Source organism: Ursus arctos, unplaced genomic scaffold (genome assembly GCF_023065955.2).
Source record: "Ursus arctos isolate Adak ecotype North America unplaced genomic scaffold, UrsArc2.0 scaffold_1, whole genome shotgun sequence".
Taxonomy (NCBI): Eukaryota; Metazoa; Chordata; class Mammalia; order Carnivora; family Ursidae; genus Ursus; species Ursus arctos.
This window is the reverse complement of record NW_026622763.1, coordinates 51,484,643-51,506,616: the sequence shown is the minus strand read 5'-3', so window position 1 is coordinate 51,506,616 and position 21,974 is coordinate 51,484,643. Positions and strand designations below refer to the sequence as shown.

The 21,974-nt window shown below is 39.2% G+C and overlaps 1 protein-coding gene across 4 annotated transcripts in view; it reads right to left on the bottom strand.

The window, feature by feature from the left end:
- Positions 1 to 21,974, bottom strand: part of METAP1D (methionyl aminopeptidase type 1D, mitochondrial) — an 84,640-nt gene that overhangs the window by 16,678 nt on the left and 45,988 nt on the right. For 2 of the 4 annotated variants that reach the window (XM_026492557.4, XM_057318594.1), the window contains exon 2: positions 829 to 986. In XM_026492557.4, the coding sequence (XP_026348342.1) occupies positions 829 to 986 (158 nt within the window). Of the gene's footprint in view, positions 1 to 828; positions 987 to 2,832; positions 3,395 to 11,490; positions 11,602 to 21,974 lie in introns of those variants that run through there. The other 2 variants (XM_048214241.2, XM_057318599.1) reach the window with 2 other exon arrangements.

Sequence of the window (21,974 nt, the reverse complement as noted above, 5' to 3'; positions counted from 1 at the left end):
GGGTTGTCACTGACATTCTAAAACAATACATTCAATTCTCTGGAGACTTCTTTTATTTCCTACTAAGGAAACACCAGGAACATACTCTGGGTTCTGGTAGCCTGTCTCACTGGCCTATTTCCATACACAAAAAAAGTGCCACTCACCTTCAGAGAGTATAATATACTTAATGTGGGTTTACTGTTAAAAAAATGCATCAAAGGGAGAAAGCAGGTGACTTTTGTGACAAATCTAGACTTCTTTCAGCTATTCTCGTTCTTCCTACATGACCCCCACACCTCCTTTATATTGCATTTCAAAACATGGATAGATTGTCTTTCCAGAGAATTGTAGTCTCTGAAAAAAAATCAAGAATGCTCTGAAGCAAGAGGTTTTATTTAATTACTGTAAAGGAGGATTCAAAAACAGCAGCATTAATACTACGGAAAGTATAAGAGCAGGCTTTAGGAAAAAACATCCAGTGTACTAGTTTCAAGTAACCTCTCTTGAATGATCCCAATGTAATGGTCCATTTTTTTCTCTAAAAAAGTTAAGAAACTATAGACATGTACTTTTACCTTCATGTTAGAAATTTAATATAGAAAATTTCATGATAGAAACGATTTCTAAATGAGCTAAGCAGCTGTAAGCTCAGAGCTTTATTTAAAAAAAAATGTTATAGGACGGCGGATGTTACAGTTTCTCAAATCACAATTTTAGATCATAAACCAAGTTTAAAAATCTTGATTCAAATGGCTCAGAAATCAAAGGTGCAAAGACATTTGATCGCTTCTGCGGTTAAACTTCATCTTGGCTGGAAAAAGCAGCAGATAATAGGCAATGCGGTACCTCAGGGACTGGGTGAGCTGAAGAAACTGCAGCCGGCAAAACTATACTGTGGGAAATCTCTCTTTGTCTCCGGAAAAAGAAATTTCTTCTTTGTTGACTGCTTGACTGCTTGTGTAAGTAGATATGATTGAGTGGTGAAGAGAAAATTCTGTGACAACCTATGAGCAGAAATGGGCATATTTTAAATTAAAAAACCTAACATAGTGCTACATTTTAAGATGTTGCATTGTTGTCTATTAAATCATTATCCTAATCCTTCACTGGCTCAAAAAGGAAAAGCCCCAAATAGAAAGGAAAGTGGTGATATTCTGAGTTCTAGTACGATAATAGCACAGCATATCTATGAGCTAATAATATGTTTACATAAATGTTTGACAATGGAAAACTCGACTCTAATGGGAAACAAATGTATAGAGCATCTGCAAAAAGAACAATTTCTGCTGTGGTACCTTCCCCAGCAATGTCCAGGATGACCCTAGATTCAGGGCACTGTTTGGGTGGCTTTATATTCTTTAAAGCTGTTTTCCTTTCAAGAAATTGCCAGCTGCACTTTTTGCCCTTGATAGGATTACTACTCTGTGTTAAGTTCACGTGCAGCGAGGCTTTATACCGACATCCACTATGATGAATGCTCAAGTCAGATAAAGACTAAAAAACAGAAATGTAGGGTGTGACCCTGAAACAAAAAGAACGTAGGGTCCTAAAGTGCCCACAACAGGAATTTAGAAATAGCTACCAAAATTTTAAATGCACATATCCTTTGACCCAGCAACCCATCTCCTAGGACCTTATCTTGCTGATATTATGCAATAATGGATGTAAGAAGACGTACCCTCACTTTGTGGTAGAAAAAAATGGGGAGTAACGCAAATGTCCATCAATGGGGGACTGGTGAAATATAGTATGGTATATCTACACAACAGAAAACTATGAAGCTATCAGAGAATAAGCTAAATAATTTATTTCTATGTGTTGACATGTAAATGTATTGTTAGGGAAAAGACAAATGCTGCACAATATGTATAAAAAGCCCACCGATGTAAAAAAGAATTTATACATTTATATAAGCTTGTATATCCCTATAAAATTTCTGAAAGTTGGTAGTCATCAATAGTGGCTATTTCTGGGGCATGTGATTGGGCCTGGGGTGGTGAGGAAGACTTCCTGATTCATTTTATTTTCTGCTATACTGTTAGTTTTTTTTTTTTTTTTTTAAGATTTTTATTTATTTATTTGACAGAGAGGTACAGCCAGCGAGAGAGGGAACACAAGCAGGGGGAGTGGGAGAGGAAGAAGCAGGCTCCTAGCGGAGAAGCCTGATGTGGGGCTCGATCCCATAATGCCGGGATCACGGCCTGAGCTGAAGGCAGACGCTTAACGACTGCGCCACCCAGGCACCCCTATACTGTTAGTTTTTTTTAAACCATCCACTTGCATGTATTACTTTTATAATTAAAACAGTAGTTTGAAAATTCCCCAACATGTCACAATTGCATGTCAGGGGTCAGCAAACTACAGCCAAATCTGGCCTGCTGCCTGTTTTTTACAGTCCACAACCTAAAAATAAATTTTACATTTATAAACGGGCAAAAAAGAGATAAGAAAAATAGTATTTTGTAACATGTGAAATTACATGAAATTCAAATTTCAATGTCCATAAGTAAAGGTTCATTGCAACACAGCCACACTCAATCGCTTACGATGATCTATGGCTGCTTTGAGCCACAGTGGCAGAGTTGAGTATTTGCGACAGAGACTGTACGACCCACAAAACCTAGAATATTTATTATCTGGTCATTTACAGAAGTTCGTCGACTCCTGGTCTAGAGGACTGGTTCTCAAAATGTGGTCCCCAGACCACCATATCAGCATCACAGGGGGAAAGATGCAAATTACGGGGCCCCTCAATTTACGTACTCAAACTCTGGGATGAGGCCAGCAATCTGTGCTGTAACAAGCCCTTGGGGTGATTCTGATGCCCGTGAAAGTTTGAGAATTACTGACCTAGAGTAACATTTCAGCTGTGAAACATAATAGAAACATGAGCTGCACGTGAGTACTGGCCTCCAAGGTCAAGATCTCCAAGTGAACTGGAAAAAGGCACGGACACAAACAAATCCCCAGTGTCAGTGATTCAAGGTCGTAAGTTTCACTTGATTATGTTCTTCCATAAAGTTGAATGAAATAGTGTTGAATCAAACTTACAGAGGTGTTTTGGTGTTATTTTAAACAATTCCAAATACTAGACAAATGCAGGAATATGACTTCTTTTTAAAAATCAAAATTTGCTTGATAGAGGCAGATACATATTTCCTGAAGCTTGCACATTTCCCTGAGACATCACCACCAGCTCTAGGATTGCCAACTGGTATATGGAGCAGGGTAGTATCCTAGGAAAAGCAGATGGTTGGAAAGCAGAAGCCTGAACATTCATTTCAGCCCCACCATTTGTTAGCTGTGTGGCCCTGATCAAGTTTCTTGAGTCTCAGGTGAGAATTAATTGGAATACGTGAAAAAAGTATGTGAAAGTATGTGAAAGCTCTGTATTCAGTAGATGCCTAATAAATGGTAGTTCCTCCAAGAACACTTAAAAAGATTTTAATGAGAAAGAAATTGTGCACTCCATCATAGCTTTATTACTGAGCACTTAACTATGTGTCTATTATTGTTCTAGGCACTTTACATACGTTAGCTCCTTAATCTTAATGAGAGCCTTCCACTGCACTCCACAGTTGAGGATACTGAGGCACCCAAAGGTAAGTAACTTCCCCAGGAACATGCAGTAAGTGCCAAAGCTGTGGGAAAGCACTTCAAGTTGCTTCCACAAAGTATATTCTTTTTCTCATACACATGAGAAAAAATCACCTAACACACATGGAAACACCCAGAAAACATAAAAGGCATCATAAAACTATTAAAAGTTACCATCGCTAGGTTATTTTTCCCAAAGTGGTGATGGGTTTGACCTAATCCATCCACTCTCTCAAGCCAAGCTCCCTTTGCTGAGCAAACACATGCTTCGGTGAGGTGGCCGACAGAAGTTGGCTGGCAGTCTGTGGTTATGGGTCCCAGTTAAAGCAAAGACTTAGCTGGAATCAATCTATGACTCCAGGCTCCCTAACTGCATCCTGAGGTAGGACCACAGACAAGACACAAGTTCACAAGCATTTCCCTTCTGAGGAAAGTATATATTATGATTACTATTAATAATGATAACACTAATAGAATTAGTAACAATAATATTGGTTAACATTTAATGGCCACTTTCTTTGATGAAGCACACAGTGCTAGGTGCTGTACATACGTTATCTCTTACCAACTCTGTCTGGTAGGCAGGCAGCTATTAATGTCACTATTTTACGGATGAGGAACTAAGATTCACACCTCTGGTGGTCAGTGGGAGGCCTGGGCTCCACGTCCGGTAAAACCAAATCGAGGACTGTGCCTGCCACTCCAACCTGCCTTCCTCCAGTGTGCAGGGGCTCTAGTAGATAGCATGCTTTCCCACAGAATGTGTTTGTTTCAGGGATTAGGTTTTTTTAAAAAAAGATTTATTTATTTATTTATTTATTTATTTATTTATTTGAGAGAGAGAGAGAGAGACAGAGTCAGGGGAGGGACAGAAGGAGCAAATCTTTAAGCAGACTCCCTGCTAAGTGGGGAGCCCGCCTCAGGGCTCAATCCCACGACCCATGAGATCACGGCCCGAGCCGAAACCAAGAGTTGGATGGATGCTCAATGGATTGAGACACCCAGGTGCCCCAGGGATTAGATTTAAAGGAAAGTTGGTTTGTGTGTGTGTTTTTTAAAGATTTATTTATTTATTTAGAGCAAGTGAGAGCACACGAGCAGGGGGAGGGGCAGAGGAAGAGAGAGAGAGAGAGAGAGAGAATCCTCAAGCAGACTCCCCGCTCAGCATGGAGCCCAATGTGGGGCTCGATCCCAAGATCCTGAGATCATGACCTGAGCCAGAATCAAGAGTTGGCTGCTCAATGGACTGAGCCACCCAGACACCCCTAAAGGAAAGTTAAAAAAAAAAAAAAGAAAAAAATAAACATCATAGGACCATCCAACATTTAGAATGAAGGTACCTTCCATGAAAATTCATAGATCGGATCTAATTGGGAGGTACTGTAGTAGTGAAAACAGCATGAGCTTTGAAGGCAGATAGATCTGAGTTACCACGGCTTCTGAGCCCCGCGTTCTTCACCATTACATGGGAACAGAAGTGTTTTCCTCACCACTCCGTCGCTGTGAGCATTAGCTGAGATAACATACATAAGCAAACCGTCTCAAAAGCGGGTGCCCCATAAACATTAATTTTTTTCTTCTCCCTTCTCAACTCTTCAATAGGTTTACCTGTGGGCCTCTAAATTTATTTATTCTTTTATTCAGCAACTACTTACTGAGCTCCTTCTGTGTGCCATGCTTTGGATGCAGGGTGACCCAGATGACAAAGTCCCTGCACTCATGGAGCTTATATTCTACGGTGGGACACAGACAAGAAGCAAACCAACAGGGGCGCCTGGGTGGCACGGCGGTTAAGCGTCTGCCTTCGGCTCAGGGCGTGATCCCGGTGTTATGGGATCGAGCCCACATCAGGCTCCTCCGCTAGGAGCCTGCTTCTTCCTCTCCCACTCACCCTGCTTGTGTTCCCTCTCTCACTGGCTGTCTCTATCTCTGTCTAATAAATAAATAAAATCTTAAAAAAAAAAAAAAGAAGCAAACCAACAAATACGTTAGATTGTATCAGATAGTGATATGCGTGGTGAAAAAGGGGCCAGAGCCACACTGCAGCGGATGGCACCTTAGAACCATGGTTCTGCTCCTGGTCCTGCCAAGGGCTAACCATGTGACCTCAAGTAGTAACAATAACAATGAACACTGGCTGAGAACCTCCGGGGGCCAAGCTCTATGCTGAGCACTTCAGACACTGCCCACTGATATAGAAGGCTTAGGAAAATGAGGGAGGTCTCTTTCAGCTCTGACATCTGTGCCTTCATTCAGCAGCATCTGATTGTCATGCTACATCCCAGGCAATGGGGTGATGTGGACGACGATCAATTTTAGGACTCACGAAGATTTTTTTCAATGCAGCTGATTACATGAAAGACAGATCATCTTTATCAGCATTATCAAGTTCAAGTAGACAGTCATTATAGGGGGAATCTTTTCTATGTACTTAAACTTGAGGCATGAAGTCACAGGCCTCTACTAGGATATCTGGTTGAGGCTTTTGAGACATTCACTTCGAGGATGAACAGTGTTGCCAATGTACCTGTCCTGCCAAATGATAGGCTCACTGCCGAAAAAGATGCAGGCACACCCACACACGACTTAAACGTTGGGAACACAGCCTGAACGTATCCAATCTGTTGACAATTACGGTTCTGCAGTGTACTCAGAAATTCCACTTTCATATGATACTTTTTTATTTGAAGCAAAATCTTTTCTTTCAATCTCGTAAAAGACACCCTATAAACGCTGTCACAAGGTAACAGGATAATAAGGTACCACACCGTGTTTATTCTACTAACTATTCATTACAAACCAGAAAAAAAAAATCTAGTGTTTTCACAGGTGAAATGAAGAAATGGGCTTAAGAAATACATGCCTTTAGAAGATAATGGTCCTCCAATTAATGTGGCAAAAAAGAGGTGGGGCAAAATCCTCAGTTTTGTTTATCATACTGTAATTAATAAATAGTAGTTAACAAATTTTCTAAATGCAGAGTGGATAAAACTAAATTCTCCAGTACCCATTATATTCAGGGTCATAGGATAACCAAACTACAGTTACTGCCACAGATCATTCTAGAAAAGGTTTGTTGGGTTTCCTTTATATTTCCTTTCTTTATAAAAGCACTGTTTTGTACACCAAAAGCTGATACAATACAAATATTATATGTCAATGATCTCTTGATTAAATAAATAAATAAAAGCACTGCAGATACCATAACACAACTGTATCTAGCTTCCAATTTGCTATGGTCAATGTTACAGCTAATGGATGTATGACATCCATCATCAGAGGCAGGGACACCAGCCAGGCTTCCATTAGTCACAAGACTGGCCTCTCTGTCTCCTGGGCACCACGATTTACCCGGGATGCACACCACACCCCCCTTTTTTTAAGGTTTAATTTTTTTTTTAAAGATTTTATGTATTTATTTGAGAGAGGGAGAGAGAGCACGAGTGGGATGAGGGGCAGAAGGAGAAGCAGACTCCCCGCTGAGCAGGGAGCCTGATGCGGAGCTCAATCCCAGGACTCCAGGACTGTGACCTGAGCCGAAGGCAGGCGCTTAACTGACTGAGCCACCCAGGTGCCCCAAGGTTTTATTTTTAAGTACCCTCTACACCCAATGTAGGGCTTGAACTCAAAACCCCAAGATCAAGAGTCGCATGCTGTACCGACTGAGCCAGCCAGGCATCCCAGACCCCCTTTGGTTAAAGCTATTTTCAGGAAACAAGTTTCAGGTGTGTACTAATTATTGCAAGGGACAAGCTGATCAATCTGAAGTTAAGGAGACGCAAGTTGAAAATCATCCGAAACCTTAGGAGGGAAGAGCCCCAGATCAGCCAGGAGCTGCTCTGGACTAATCTGGATCTTCAAAGACGGATTATAGTGAGTGTTGTTACTGTTGATTATGTAACAGAAACTCTATCTAGGGCCTCCTTGGGCAGTACATCTATACGTGATTTGTTATAAATACTAGAATATTTACTGTTATCAAAGGTAATAGTAAGAATTATTTTCAGTGTCACAAAAATTCCATCAGCGTCTAGTTTCAGCTGAATGTCGAAAATTATAGGCAACTGCTTCTTTCACTCCATGGAGAAGCACACTGTGCAGCCTGAATGTCTTTTGAAATTGGTGTATGTCCTCTGGATCCTGCAGCACAGTTTTCATATTTTAAATTTGTATCTGCAGTGGAAATCTAAGTTATGGTTTTAAATATGAAAATATTCGGGAATAACATCAATTTCTAAAAACGGCATTTTATGTTCCCTTTCCAGATTAAGTCTGAAAGGTGGGATTACAGAATTCAAGTATGATGGAGGGAGGAATGCATTTTAAATAACTGATGTTGGTGCACGCAACATGCCCTATATTTACTGGCCTCTTACTCAGGGTCCATTTTAATTGTTATCTGCTCGTGCATTCTATACCACATAATGAAACGCTTCCATTTCACCCACTGAGCCCTGGGTTTTTCTGTGCACCTCTACTAATGACCCTTAATTAAGCCGACTTATCCTTGAAAATGTGAGTTTTCTTTTGGCCAACAAGTATTTTTAAGGAAGAGGCCTGAATGAACTTTCAAAGAGACATTTAAAATGCTTATTATTTTAAGCAGCTGTAAAGCTGAACAAAGTATATTTGTACTCAAGTGTGGGCCACCAACACCTCTATTTTTCATTGTATGTTTCCAGGGAAGCACGGTCACCCTGAAGCAGGGCATCAATCCTCAGTTATGTTACATTTCAGAGGTATTAAATATCTGGGTAGACAACAACACAAGAAAGTAGCCTGTACTACTTTACATTAGTTAACAATGTCAACCAGAGATAATATGTAATTTAAAAGATACTCTGTAAAATGTCTTACTGAATGTATTTTTTCATAATGATCAAATGCCAAAGTCTAGTAACCAAACTATTATTTATAGCATATCAGCATCTAATTGATTTTACAAATGGAGGCAATTATTTTGGATGAAGGGGGGAATGTGTGCCAGATTTAAATGATTTATGATTACTAAGAGAGAAAACAATGTTTTGCTAATTCATTTTCAAATATGGCTCTTACAGTCATTGATAATTTTAATTTTAAACCAAATGATTTGGTTAAATAATACATTAACTTAACAAAATAAGTAACTTACTTTGTGACAGCAAACTGAGATAGTTTTAACTGTTTAGAAACATTGCTTCCTACAGCAGGCTCAAAAGGGACTGTACCATAGAAATACATTTTCGAGGTGCTGATTTAGAGCCACAGAAAGATCACACTTCATGAACTCCAACGAATTACCGAGAGCAGGAGCACGGGCTTTTAGAGCGCTGTGTGCTCCAAGTCCAAAAGAGAACACTGCAAATGCATCCGTGCCTTATATTTCTTGACCTAAAACACCGACTGTCTACTTGATAGGTTTGATAACTTGCACAAATGTTATGAAAGGAAAATTAAATAGTCTGCATCACTTGATATAACTCTCATCGATTTTTATAATCTAGTACTAAGATGTACCTGTTTCAAAAGTAAATGAGAAAGATTGAGGGTTCCTTCCCATTTCAAGGAGACTATAAAACAGAAGAGAAGCTCACATTTCACAAGAAATAACCTGTGCATTTGTTGAAGAAAAAAGAAAATCAGCTCAGGGAATGCCCCAGGCTGCAGCAGATACTGATTGGGCAAAGCTAAAGGACAAGGGCCCTTGAAACTAAACAAAAGCAAATTCATTCTGTTGACAGATGTTGATTACATCAAAGCAACAGGAACTCCCCCAACTCCCCAATTTTTTTTAGACAATTAATACCTCTCTACAATTTACACAATAAGGACAAAGTAAGTTTCCAAACCAATCATAATAAACATTATTAAACTTATTTTTTAAAAGTCTCAGTTCAGTTGAAGACTGTCCTGGTGTGTTTTTAGCTCTGGGCTTCTCCAAACAGTGGTTTATTCATTCCCATGGACATGTCGGGGAAGCCAAGCTGGCCAGGCCATCAGCCCCTTCCTTCCAGGGGTTAACTGTTCTGGCTGCCAAATAAAATACAGAGTGAGCCATGTAATTATGGAGACAGTCAAAGGGCAGGCTCTATTTTGAAATCTATTTGCACAGACAAGGTCTTCCAATTGAGCTTACAGGAAACAAGCTGGTAAAGAGTCTCCTTTTCCCCAGATGCTTTCCACACTTTTTCTCCAATTCAGGAAATCATGGATATGGACACCATATACCATTGCTTCCAGGATTTCAAGCTAAGATACCACGACAAGAAGAAGAGTGGATGTTTTACAAACTCGTAAAAAAACCTTTTTTTTCTTTTTCTTTTTGCCTAATTAACAGCATTTGGCAATAGCCTCTGGATGATAAAGCAACAGTGTTTATTAAACAACATTTCTAAAGAGGATGCAGGCACAGTTATGCAGGTGTTGGAAAACAGATTCTTTTCTTAATGCTCAAAATAAAGCATAAAGTCAAGTCTAAAATATATTGGCATAAACACTTGTCTGAAAGAAAGATTCTACTTGACACCCAATAATGTTGTCCTTGAAGTTATTCACAGCTAAGACTGCTAAAACAGTAACAAAGATTCCAGAGAAATAAAAAAGAAATGTGTAAAATAGTTTAAGTGAAAAAAAAAAATCGCAAGTCACTTTATGCTGCAACATAAGCGTTTGTCCTAGTTGCTTAAAGCTCTAAATTTGTAATTGCTATGAGACTTCACCAGGCTCAGATTAAAATAGAATCAGGCCACTACTTCCAATAAAATGAAGTAGTCAAATGAAGGTGACATAGTCGTCTTCACCGATACTAGCCTGTGGATGTCAGCACTCGTCATCAAGCCATAAACCAAAGCCTGGGAGTCCTGATTCTAGAGAAGATGAGTTGGAAAGTCCGCCATGGTTACAGCACTTCTGGGGAAAGGAAGGGCGGTGGCCTGAGGGCACCCTCTTCCAATAATAACAACATTCAAGAATGATGCCCAGGTCATGGCAAAACATGACCTTCCCCAAGGCTCCATCAGGAAGTGGGCTCCACGCTACATCCCTCCTCCTTTTTAAAAATTTAGCAACAGCAAATGATAGAGTATAATGACAATGACAAGCTCAGAAATGGGGTCAGGAAAATACTGCCTTTTCTTTTTTACAAAAGTCAGTAGGATAATATGTGTTATTCATTAATGTATACTACCAGCACCCAGGGATCTGTGGTTTAAACAAAAAGCATTCCCCTCTTCTTGGGAGACAAAAATACCCACCTACTCTAGAAACACATATCAATAAACAAAACCTAGTTAATAAAATAGACTTATGTTTGTGAGCTTAGAAGAAAATTCCTTTAGGCTGGCCCAACCACAGGTGGGGGAGGGGAGTCAAAGATTACACTAAGAACTCAAAATCTAAAACTGAAAGCAGATCATTTGATGGATAAATGGAAGTTACACAGAAATGACTGATGTGTAAAAGGAAATGGGGCTGTTGTGTGAAATTTTTCCATTTAGGGTAAAAAACGTTTACTTCAAAATTTAAATCTAAATTCATTTTTATGATCATAAAATATTGAGTCACACTGTAGTATATGCTTAGAAAATCCCATTGTCTCTCAGCTAAAGTTTAGAGAAAAGCAGCTTTTTAGCACTTCAACAATACATATACTCAGGCAACTTCCTGGACAAAGAAATATTGTGTCTTTCCAGGGGAAATAAAGGAGCTGTTTATTAGGGCTGTGGTTAAAATGTAATAATTCATTCTAGTTGAGCCCTGTGGAAAATGTCATCAAAATATCATTTTCTTTGCCAGATTTTCTGGATGCCGTGATATCGTTTAAATACAGAATAAAAGGCACACTCTGATTAGAGTAGCAGTATATCACCACCACCCAAATGAACCAAAAGTAAATGTTCATTCCATCAAAGGAACAGGAAAGAAACTCACACAGTCCTGATACCCAGAGAACGCACACTTGGAGGGTAGCACAGAACATCTGGCAAACTTCAACCTCCCAAAATTTCTCAAAAGAAGCATTCCTGTTACCACACACTTTGGCTAAAGAAGAGGAACATAGAAAAATTTTATATTAAAGCACATACATAGTAATCACAAAGAACAACTTCAGAGAAATCATACATGGAATTCAACTTAAGAGAAAGTTCATATAAAAACAAATATCATGCGTTTTTTAAAAATGAAATAGTAAGAAAGCCCTTCTTTAATTAAAAAAAAATCCTTCATAAGTACCACTGTCATGTAAAGCACTACTCAAAATATTAGTTATTTGGATAAAAATACCCTGTAATAGAAGACAGTGGGACTTACGATTTGTGATCAAAGGCACGGCTTTTACGTGAATATTTTTCCATTGTATTAAAGCATTTGAAAAGAATGTAATTTTAGTCTTCATCCCACAACAGTGTCACCTGAATTCTATATGCAACATGCTCTAGTTACATTGCTGGATGTATTTCTTTCTCTCCTTTAATGAACCACTTAAAGTCATTTATGCAAACAATTGGTATAAAATAGCTCAGAGCTTTGACCAAAACTGCAGTATTAATACAAAAAACAAAACAAAACAAAACCCCACAACACTACATTGTAATATTTTTTCTGAGAATGTTTTCACTGTACAATACAATTCCAAGTGAAAGGCATGAAATAAAAAGAAAACATTTAAATATAAATTCTACCATTGGCATTTTGACACATGTGGGAGTTTTGTTTCTGCTCTGTAACCAGGCAATAGGAGTGGAAGGTAGGTAGGGAGGTCAGTAATCACAACCCAAAATGAGGAAGCTAAAGCTCCAGGAAAACAATATATTTCTAACCTTCTGCAGTTGAGATTACATAGATTTAAGACAATAGGAGCCAAGATCACTCGTCAAGGGGTTATTTTCACGAGAAAAATAAAGAGAAAATAAACAGTAGCCTCTGAAGTAAAAGAAAAAGTTCCAAATTATCTAAAAGTAGCTTTTTGGACTGATGTAGTCATGTTGCCACAAATAATTTTATATTCAATTAAACTGTATGGACTTAACCATGTGAGTAATCACTCCATAGCTTCAGGCATTAATGCAAAAAGTGCAATGTATTAAAATGGTACAGGCTTGAAAGGGGAATACCACAGAAGTCTACTTACAAACTGACCTTTGTCTTTTTTTTTAAATGGATGCTCAACTATAAGACCATTATTTTTGTACTGAAGATTGAAAATTGGGGTGCCTGGGTGGCTCAGTGGATTAAGCGTCTATCCTCGGTTCAGGTCATGTTTCCGGGGTCCTGGGATCCAGCCCCAAGTCTGGGCTGTCTGCTCATCGGGGAGCCTGCTTCTCCCTTTCCTTCTGCCCCTCCCCCAGCTTGTGCTCTCTCTCTCTCTCTCTCTAACAATAAAATATTTTTAAAAAATCAAAACTATCACATCACCCCCAACAGAATGTGTACTCTATCTGTACACTCCATCTGTATAAAGCAGGCTGCTTCTCATGTCTGAAAACACAATTATCACTTGAAAACTTTAGTAGACCAAGACTAGTCACACTTGGTGGAATGACAAATTCATCATCTCATTTTTAGACCAAAGTCTTCAATATAACCACAATACTAAAATATGTGATGTGTACAATATTTGAAACATGTTTATTGTCTAATGTGAGGTGTACTGGACATTTCTTGAACTATACTCTTAGTAGAGTGTTACACAAAGCAAAGCAACCCTAAAATGCCTAAATAAAACAGCAAATTTGGAGGTAAAAAGAAGGAAATAGAATGGCATTTAAAATATTTTATATTTGGCTTGTGAAGGCACCATGGGATCATATTTACCTGACTGAGTTCTTGCTTAAATTGGTTTTCCTTCTCTGAACAATAGTTGGATCACTTGGACAAGTTAGTTAAACACTCCAACCTTAGTTTCCTCATCTGTTAAGAGGAATAATAATACCTTCCTCACAGGGTTGCTAGGATAATTGTATGACATGAGGTATGGAGAGTGACACAGGGTAAGCACTTGATAAATTATAATCAAGATCATTAGTTGCGTGATGGAGAGAGGTCACTCTAAAATGGACTAATCAGTAGGTAGAAACCAGCCTGAATTTCCAAATATGCATTGGCTAATTCACAAAGCATTCATGAGATCCTCGGCTGGGTCCCAGAGCTGCTACTTAAAAAGCATGTTATCCAAAACACTGGGCCTCTCCTGCCTGCATCATAGGACCACCCTGACCATCAAATGAGACTGCAGATGTATTAATACTTTACAAACTGGATAGCATCTTGTGATTGTAGTATATTGAGAGAGGACTCAAACTCAGTAGGGTGAAGTATGCACAGCCTAATTTTGACATTTTTCTCAGAGTTCTTGGTGAGGCCTTGTCAGAATGCTGATGGCTAATGGTGAAGTCTAAGGAAAATCTCTTCTTCCGTTCAGAGGCATAAAAGACCCCAGCTTTTCTCAAGAATCATATCCTTCCAAACACATTAGTATATGGAATAGTTTTTATATCTGTGCAAAAGGTGAGATAGGAGAAATCACGTTTTAGAAAGATTCCACTTGGCAGTGAAGACATTCCCTGTAAAGCTCATTATCACAAGCAATTTTAAAAGTTAGAGTAGAATGGGGGCGCCTGGGTGGCTCAGTTGGGTTAACCGGCTGACTCTTGATTTTGGCTCAGGTCATGATCTCCGGGTCGTGAGGTCAGCCCTGTGTCAGTCTCCTCACTCAGTGGGGAGACTGCTTGAGATTTTTTTCCCTCTGTCCCTCCCTCCAACTTGTGCACATGCACAACACATGCTCTCTCTCTCTAAAATAAATAAATAAGAGGCACCTGGGGGGCTCAGTTGGTTAAGTGTCTGCCTTCAGCTCAGGTCATGATCCCAGGGTCCTGGGATTGAGCCCTGCATCAGGCTCCCTGCCCAGTGGGGAGTCTGTTTCTCCCTCTGCCCCTCACTCTGCTCGTGCTCTCTCTCATCACCTCTCTCAAGTAAAAAAAAAAAAAAAAAAAAAAAAAAAAAAAAAATCTTTAAAATAAAATCTTAAAAAAAAGAGAGCAGAATGCTATCTTTATTCTGTTACTAAATAGTGTTCAGTCCATATTGTGCTTATCCATAGTTACGATGTCCTTGGTAAACTCAGGAACTTAAAGTTTATAAGAATTATAAATATATTTGTTTCAGTGTGCAACTATTTAGTAGAGCTATTCTAGAGCTCACCAAACCTTATTGTTTAAATGTACCAAGAAGTCTTCTCTGCATTAAAAATTCCTGTTTATTAAACAGTGATACAGGAGAACTTATTTACATGTCAAGCACCACCAACATACATCATTTATGACAAAAAAGGCAAGCACTCCATAAGAAATGCTCAATCACTGTCAATCACAAACACCAAAATATACATAAACCAAAGCAAGCCATGTGAACTGTATTAAATTCAGCTAAACACAGAATTACTAACCAAACAAACAAAAAAACAAATAATTATCAGTGACTCACAGACCTATTTACACAGTACACAAAATAACTTGGAAAGGTGTAACCATGGAAACCTGAAAGCCTAAATTTAGTGCCTTTAAAATTTGCATTTATTTAAACACTGTGCAAACGATGTCCTTACAAAGTTTAAATATTTCAAAAGCAGTCAAAGCTTATCTTTGTTATCTGATCATTGATCAAAATAGTTTCAACTATAAATTAGCTGCCTTTAAAATTATTCAGGGACCAATTTAATGAAACTATGATAAAAATGTCAAACATTTTTTTCTAATTTTTCAGCAAACTGTTATTTTCACAACCACTGATTAACAATTGAAAAAATTCAATTATATACAACAAATCTCCTAATAGTCAAATAATATTAAAACATGCTTTGACATAAAGACTTTCCTTAAACTCACACTGTTGCATGCAACCACCCCCACTTCCTCTAATTAACTACTAAAGCAAAAATGTTATTAGCTGTTTCGGTTTACAGGTGATTTTCACTGACAGTTACCATTTGAATAGTTTAATATTTAATGCTATAGTTAGTCGTAATGTCTTATATTTTATATTATAAGCTACATGAGTAAAACATTATTTTGTAGCTCGCTGGCTCCCACACTCAAGATAGAATGTTCAGTGTGTATTTCATTATGTAGATGAGCAATGGATGTTGTTTGACATGATTTAAATGGGTCAACAGTATTTTCCTAGTCACATTAATCATTCAGACAGCTGGAATTAAAAAAAAGGGGGTCTTGAAAACTAAAACTAGAGAATCTATTCACACAAATGACACTTACCATTGGCGGGTTATCTAGGACGTGGTTAAGCAGAAGGAAGAGCTACAGACTTTGAACACATGTTTCATTATTTATTCGGAAACCACCTCAAGACCTAGCTCTATTTTCAGAATCCAAGTGAACACCCACAGGGACAGATTTCTGAGATACCAAACTGTAATTTTTTTTTTTTAAAAAAGCATCAGATGGAAATCCGTAAAAACTCATTCAATTTCAAAAATTTGGGGAGCCCAGCTGCAAATGACACTGGGCCTACGGGTAGGGTCAGGAGTATGTTGTCTATAAAAACATACAGCAGCACAAATGAGGGCACAGCCCTCACTGTGGACAACAATCCTGTCTTCACCTGCTGATGGCTCCTAGGAAATGAAGAGGAGAAACAAGAAGAGCAGAACCAGCTCTTAAGATTAGCTGCAAATCACCTTGCTCCAGGCTGAGTCAAAAGAACCTTGTAAGGAACACGGAAACAACAGGTGTGAGCTCACAACCAGCAACTCCACAGTCCTCTTTCCCTTTCATTGTCATGACCGACCTTAAACTGTGTCTGACCGAAGGATGACTTTGTCTACTTGGCTAGTCAGTGTGCCGGAATACTATTCTGGACAGTCGTCCTACCACTTTGTTCCATATGAATCAGGGGCTTCTAGTAACAAGTATGGAAGTGACACACAACCTTTGCGAGGGAGGCTCCTTAGTGGGTCTTTGGCAGCTGTGAAGAAGACAGTGTCTAGCGTTAACGTTTTCTTATTTGTTATTATTTTTTATTCTGTTCACTTAGCCACTGTATAGTACATCACTAGTTTTTGATGTAGTGTTCAACGATTCATTAGTTGCATGTAACACCCAGTAGCATTCACTTTTTCATTCTGAACCAACTTCTCAAAGGTCATTCTCTTGAGTGGATGTGCTCTGTCCTCTCCTGAAACCACGCAGAATGAGCCAGAGTTCATGGAAAGCCCATATCTTGTTCTGTTTTATTATGAAAATGGTACATGTGTGGTAGTAAATATTTTTATAATACTAAAAAAGCACAAACAGTAAAAAGCTTTCTCAAATGATTGCTGTTAACATTCCGCCAACACACTTTAGAACATTTCTCTAAGTATGCACTAATACATTATATTTTATATTAATTTATCATATTTTATAAATATTCAGTTTGTGTATGTAGTTTTGTTAAGCTTTTTTTTTTTTTTTTGAGAGAGAGAGAACATGCAAGCAGGGGGAGGGGCAAAGGGACAGGAGAGAGAGAATCTTTTTTTTTTTTTTTTAAAGATTTTATTTATTTATTTGACAGAGATAGAGACAGCCAGTGAGAGAGGGAACACAAGCAGGGGGAGTGGGAGAGGAAGAAGCAGGCTCATAGCGGAAGAGCCTGATGTGGGGCTCGATCCCAGATCGCCGGGATCACGCCCTGAGCCGAAGGCAGACGCTTAACCGCTGTGCCACCCAGGCGCCCCAGGAGAGAGAGAATCTTAAGCAGGCTCCCCACCTAGGCTGACTAAGCCACCCAGGGGCCTCAAAGCTTCTGTTTTGAAAGCACTTAACTTCTCTCCACAATATATGGAAGATACCCATCTTTACCAAAAAATACAGATCTACACAATTCTTTTTAGGCCTCTTGGGTTGTTTTATTGGTTTCATAGTGTTCCTTTATATGGATGGGTAACATAGCCCTTTATTTAACCAATGATAAGCATTAGGTAAGTTCTCTTTTTTTTGTTTTGTGTTTTTGCCTTGCATAATATACTTTTTACAAATAAAGTTGCACATTTGACCAATTAGTCTTTTTAGCTTAAGCTCCTAGTAGAATTCTTAGGTTAAGAAATATGCAGAATTCATGGGATGTCTGGGTGGCTCAGTCAGTTAAGCGTCTGCCTTCGGCTCAGGTCATGATCCCAGGGTCCTGGGATGGAGCCCAGCATCAGGTTCCCTGCTCAGTGGGGAGTCTGTTTCTCCCTTTCCCTCCACCGCTCCCTCTGCTTGTGCTCTCTGTCAAATAAATAAATAAAATCTTAAAAAAAAAAAAGAAATATGCAGAAGTCTGCCATTTGCAAAACTGTTCTCCACATAATAACGATTTATATTCCCAATGGTGCCAATTTCCCTACACCCTCACCAATATTACTAACGTTAAAATCTTTGTCAGTTTGATAAATGAAAAATGATTACCTTGCTTTTACTTATTTCTCTTCAGATACTACTAAGGTTGAAGATCTCTTTATGTTTTTACGGTTTTTTTGTGACATCTCTATTTAGGCCTCTTGGGTTGTTTTTTACTTGACTTATTTTTTTTATTTTTATTTTTTTAAAGATTTTATTTATTTATTCGACAGAGAGAGAGACAGCCAGCGAAAGAGGGAACACAAGCAGGGGGAGTGGGAGGAAGAAGCAGGCTCCCAGTGGAAGAGCCTGATGTGGGGCTCGATCCCACAATGCCGGGATTACGCCCTGAGCCGAAGGCAGACGCTTAACCGCTGTGCCACCCAGGCGCCCCCCTTACTTGACTTATTTTTAAGAGTGTTCTGTGAATTAGAAATATTAAACATTTGTGTACTCTATTGTTTCAAATTTTTCAGTCTGTCATTTGCATTTCAACCTTGTTTAAAATGTTTTTGGCCACACAACTGGGCTTACATTGAATTTATGGAGTAGTTGAGGGAGAATATGACTCTTTAAAATACTTAGTTGCCTTATTTAAGAGATATCTTCAGGGGTGCCTGGGTGGCTCAGTTGGTTAGGCGTCTGCCTTCAGCTCAGGTCATGATCCTGGGGTCCTGGGATCGAGCCCTGTGTCAGGCTCCCTGCTCAAGGGGGAACTTCTTCCTCCTCCCCACTCATGTTATTGCTCACTCTCTCTCTCAAATGAATAAATAAAAAAATCTTTGTTTTTTAAAAAGAGAGGTCTTCTTGGGGCGCCTGGGTGGCACGGCGGTTGGGCGTCTGCCTTCGGCTCAGGGCGTGATCCCGGCGTTATGGGATCGAGCCCCATGTCAGGCTCCTCCGCTATGAGCCTGCTTCTTCCTCTCCCACTCCCCCTGCTTGTGTTCCCTCTCTCGCTGGCTGTCTCTATCTCTGTCAAGTAAGTGAATAAAATCTTTAAAAAAAAAAAAAAAAAAAAGAGAGGTCTTCATAGGTACTGCAGTCTTTTTAAACATCCCTCAGTAGACATCTCATGTTTTTTTCACACAGGTCCTATATATTTGTTATTTGTTTATTCCTGGGTCTTTTATATTCTTGGTTGCTTTTATAAATGGAATTTTTTCCATATTTTCTGCCTAAATACAGGACAATTTATTTTTGTATAATAATTAAATTTTTCTCTTAAAACGTTAAGTTTAAAAAATTGAAATACTCCAGTGTCATATTTTTATGACATATTTTATTTTATACAGACTCACACATTAATTCCATTGGAAAGAAGTAAGTTGGGCCTGATGGGTTAACTGGACTTTTCTTTCCATCATTGCCAATTCACCTTTCTTACTTTGGCTCTCCCCAAAACTACCCTCCCTCTTCCCAAATATGAAGTGCTGGACTGGGTAGGCTAATAGGTGCTGGAAGCACCAATAAATTAAGACAAAAAAGGGACAGATTCTTTTGGAAGGGTTTGGTATTTAAAATATTTCCCCCAAAAAGCAATGATCTAATTATGGCAGGGAGGAGAGGGGGGAAGTACAACTTTTTCAGACTTATGTATCTAAGTTTATTGCTTAGTCTTGCTTTTGTTTTGGATTACACGCCTGGGTTGGCTTGGAGCGACGGTAAATCTTTTTAGTGCTGCGGTCCTGTCTTGATTCAGCCCTTCTATAACTGTAACTACGCCCACAAGTGCAGGACCTGAATGCATCAAGCAAATGGTGCAATTACGAAACTTCCCTCGGTCTTATAACAGTGAAAGAGACCAGGAACTTTAAATAAAAACAAATTTAAAGTGAATCTGCCAGCCTTCTGAAAAAGGATTCAGTGTAGCTCTAGTTCCTAGGATCCTCTCGTATTTAGTGACTTCCCCCTGAGAAGAGCAACTACGTCTTGAAGTTGTAGAAGAGGGGCCAAAAGGGGAGAGTCCTCTATTGCTCTCTCAAAGCAAATGTTCTCCTGCTGTATTTTCTTTCATGAGTTTCAGAATACTACTTCCAACTCCACCTACGAGTTTGGAAAATCATGATGCTATACAGATGAGAGAAAAAAAATGACTAATTTTTTCCATTAAAAGTATCTGATCCATAGGTAACAGCATGGAGTTCATTATTTGCTTTTCCCTATATTTGAAATTTACAATAATAAAAAGTTTAAAAAGTATTTGAACCAGCACTTTAAAAAAATGTATCTTTCCTAGAGAATTCTAAGAAGTGTAGGAAATGGAAGGATTGTTTTAAAACTAGATGCCTTTTACATGTGAAAAAAACCAAGCATTTAAAATGAGCATTGACCTGCAGTTGCTCCTGGGCTGTAAGCTAGGAACAGCCCCGGGACTCCTGCTTCTTGATGGTGGAACCATACAGTTATTCACACATGTCTCATTTGCATTTCACAACCACATGTGCGTCTTGGGAGTGATCCTGGGGTCCAGACTTTTAGCTGCTTCCATACTGTGCAAGTCAAACTCTAAAAGTACACTAGAGCACAGGGCTGGACACTTAATTGTTTCTGAGTGCAGTGTGATGGTAGGGGCTGGCCGGGATCTGAAACGTGTTTGGAGCTTAGCCATGGTGATGATGTACAGACAGGCAGGAGGTCTTCACGGCAGTTCAACACTGGAAATGTTGGAGAAACACTGCGGGGTGAGGGGAGTTCTCTTCCCACCTCTGCCTTATAAAACCTTAGGCAGCAAGGAGATTTTTGCATGATGGTGTGGGGCAGATAGTTTGGAGATAATATATCAAATAAGAAGGCTATATAATCCTGTAAAGGAGGTAGTAGGGGACTGACGTGGACAGAATTTAGACTTACAACTAGTGTTTCATCATTACAAATCCACCCTGCCGTGACTAGATGATGCTGACCTCACTGAGTAATCTGAAAGACTAGCAATATTTGGGTTTGGTGATTGCTAACTTCAGACCTCATAAATATTATGTAACTCTAGTCTTTTTGCCTCTAGCCAACCAACCTGACTGCAATTTTCAGCCACAAGTGGCAAACCGACACTGAGAATTTATGAGCTCTGCTGTATTAGTAATGCACATTTCCTTTTGAATTATGCTAGCCTGTAGCCTGAAGCAGATTATTAATTATCATTCCTTTTACCACGCAAGTCTGAAGTTCTGCAAGTGGCTCAGAAAGCGACATGAATATTGCTCAATGTTTTAAGTAGGTTGGTTGGTAAATAAAAGTCCACGTACGACAAATGAAAAACAGATGAATTTTTTGTATTGCTAGAATTTGTAAGCTACCTTAGCTAATTAAAATTTGGTCCCACTGACAGTGTGTCCACAGAAAATGATTCCCTATCTTATTAGAGATGATTTTCACTTTACTATAAAAAAATGCATAAGGTACAGTTTTCTTGAAGCACAGTATTCAGGTAGTCAATCTATACTATGGATAAAGTTAGTTCTACACCAAGATAAATATGTGGTCTTAGCTGTTTGGAAAACATGTTCCTACACAAACAATGTGGCTAAGTTCTCAGGCTACCCCTTTGCCTATAATATAACTGAAATACTACACATCTGCAATGAAAACAAAAAGCTAGAAACAATTCAGCTGCAAGCACCTACTATTTGAGCTACGTTATGGGTTTTCTGAGCTACCCTGGGAATGCTGCTGCCATTTACAATGTAGTTTTTCTAAAGAACGATGGGTTGCACATGGGTGGACAATTAGGGAAAGTAAAAAGTCTACCCTACTGCCTCCTACCTCCCATTCTCAGCATGGTCCTCTCAAGCCCCAACCAGAAAGGAGATGGAGGCTGGGTGGCCCTGAAAACACTAGAGTAAAGAGAAGGCCAAGTTTCATCCCTTCCCATAAAACCTGTACCTGCGCAAGAGCCAGGATTCTCATGTTGCATCAGCTTCCAACTTCTAGAGCAAGTGAAAGGAAACAAGCCTATTCTGAAGTTCAAGCAACCCTTTTCACCTATTCCTTAGTCCCAGAATGCACATCTCAAGCCCCAGTATAGCCACCCTGAGAGAGAAA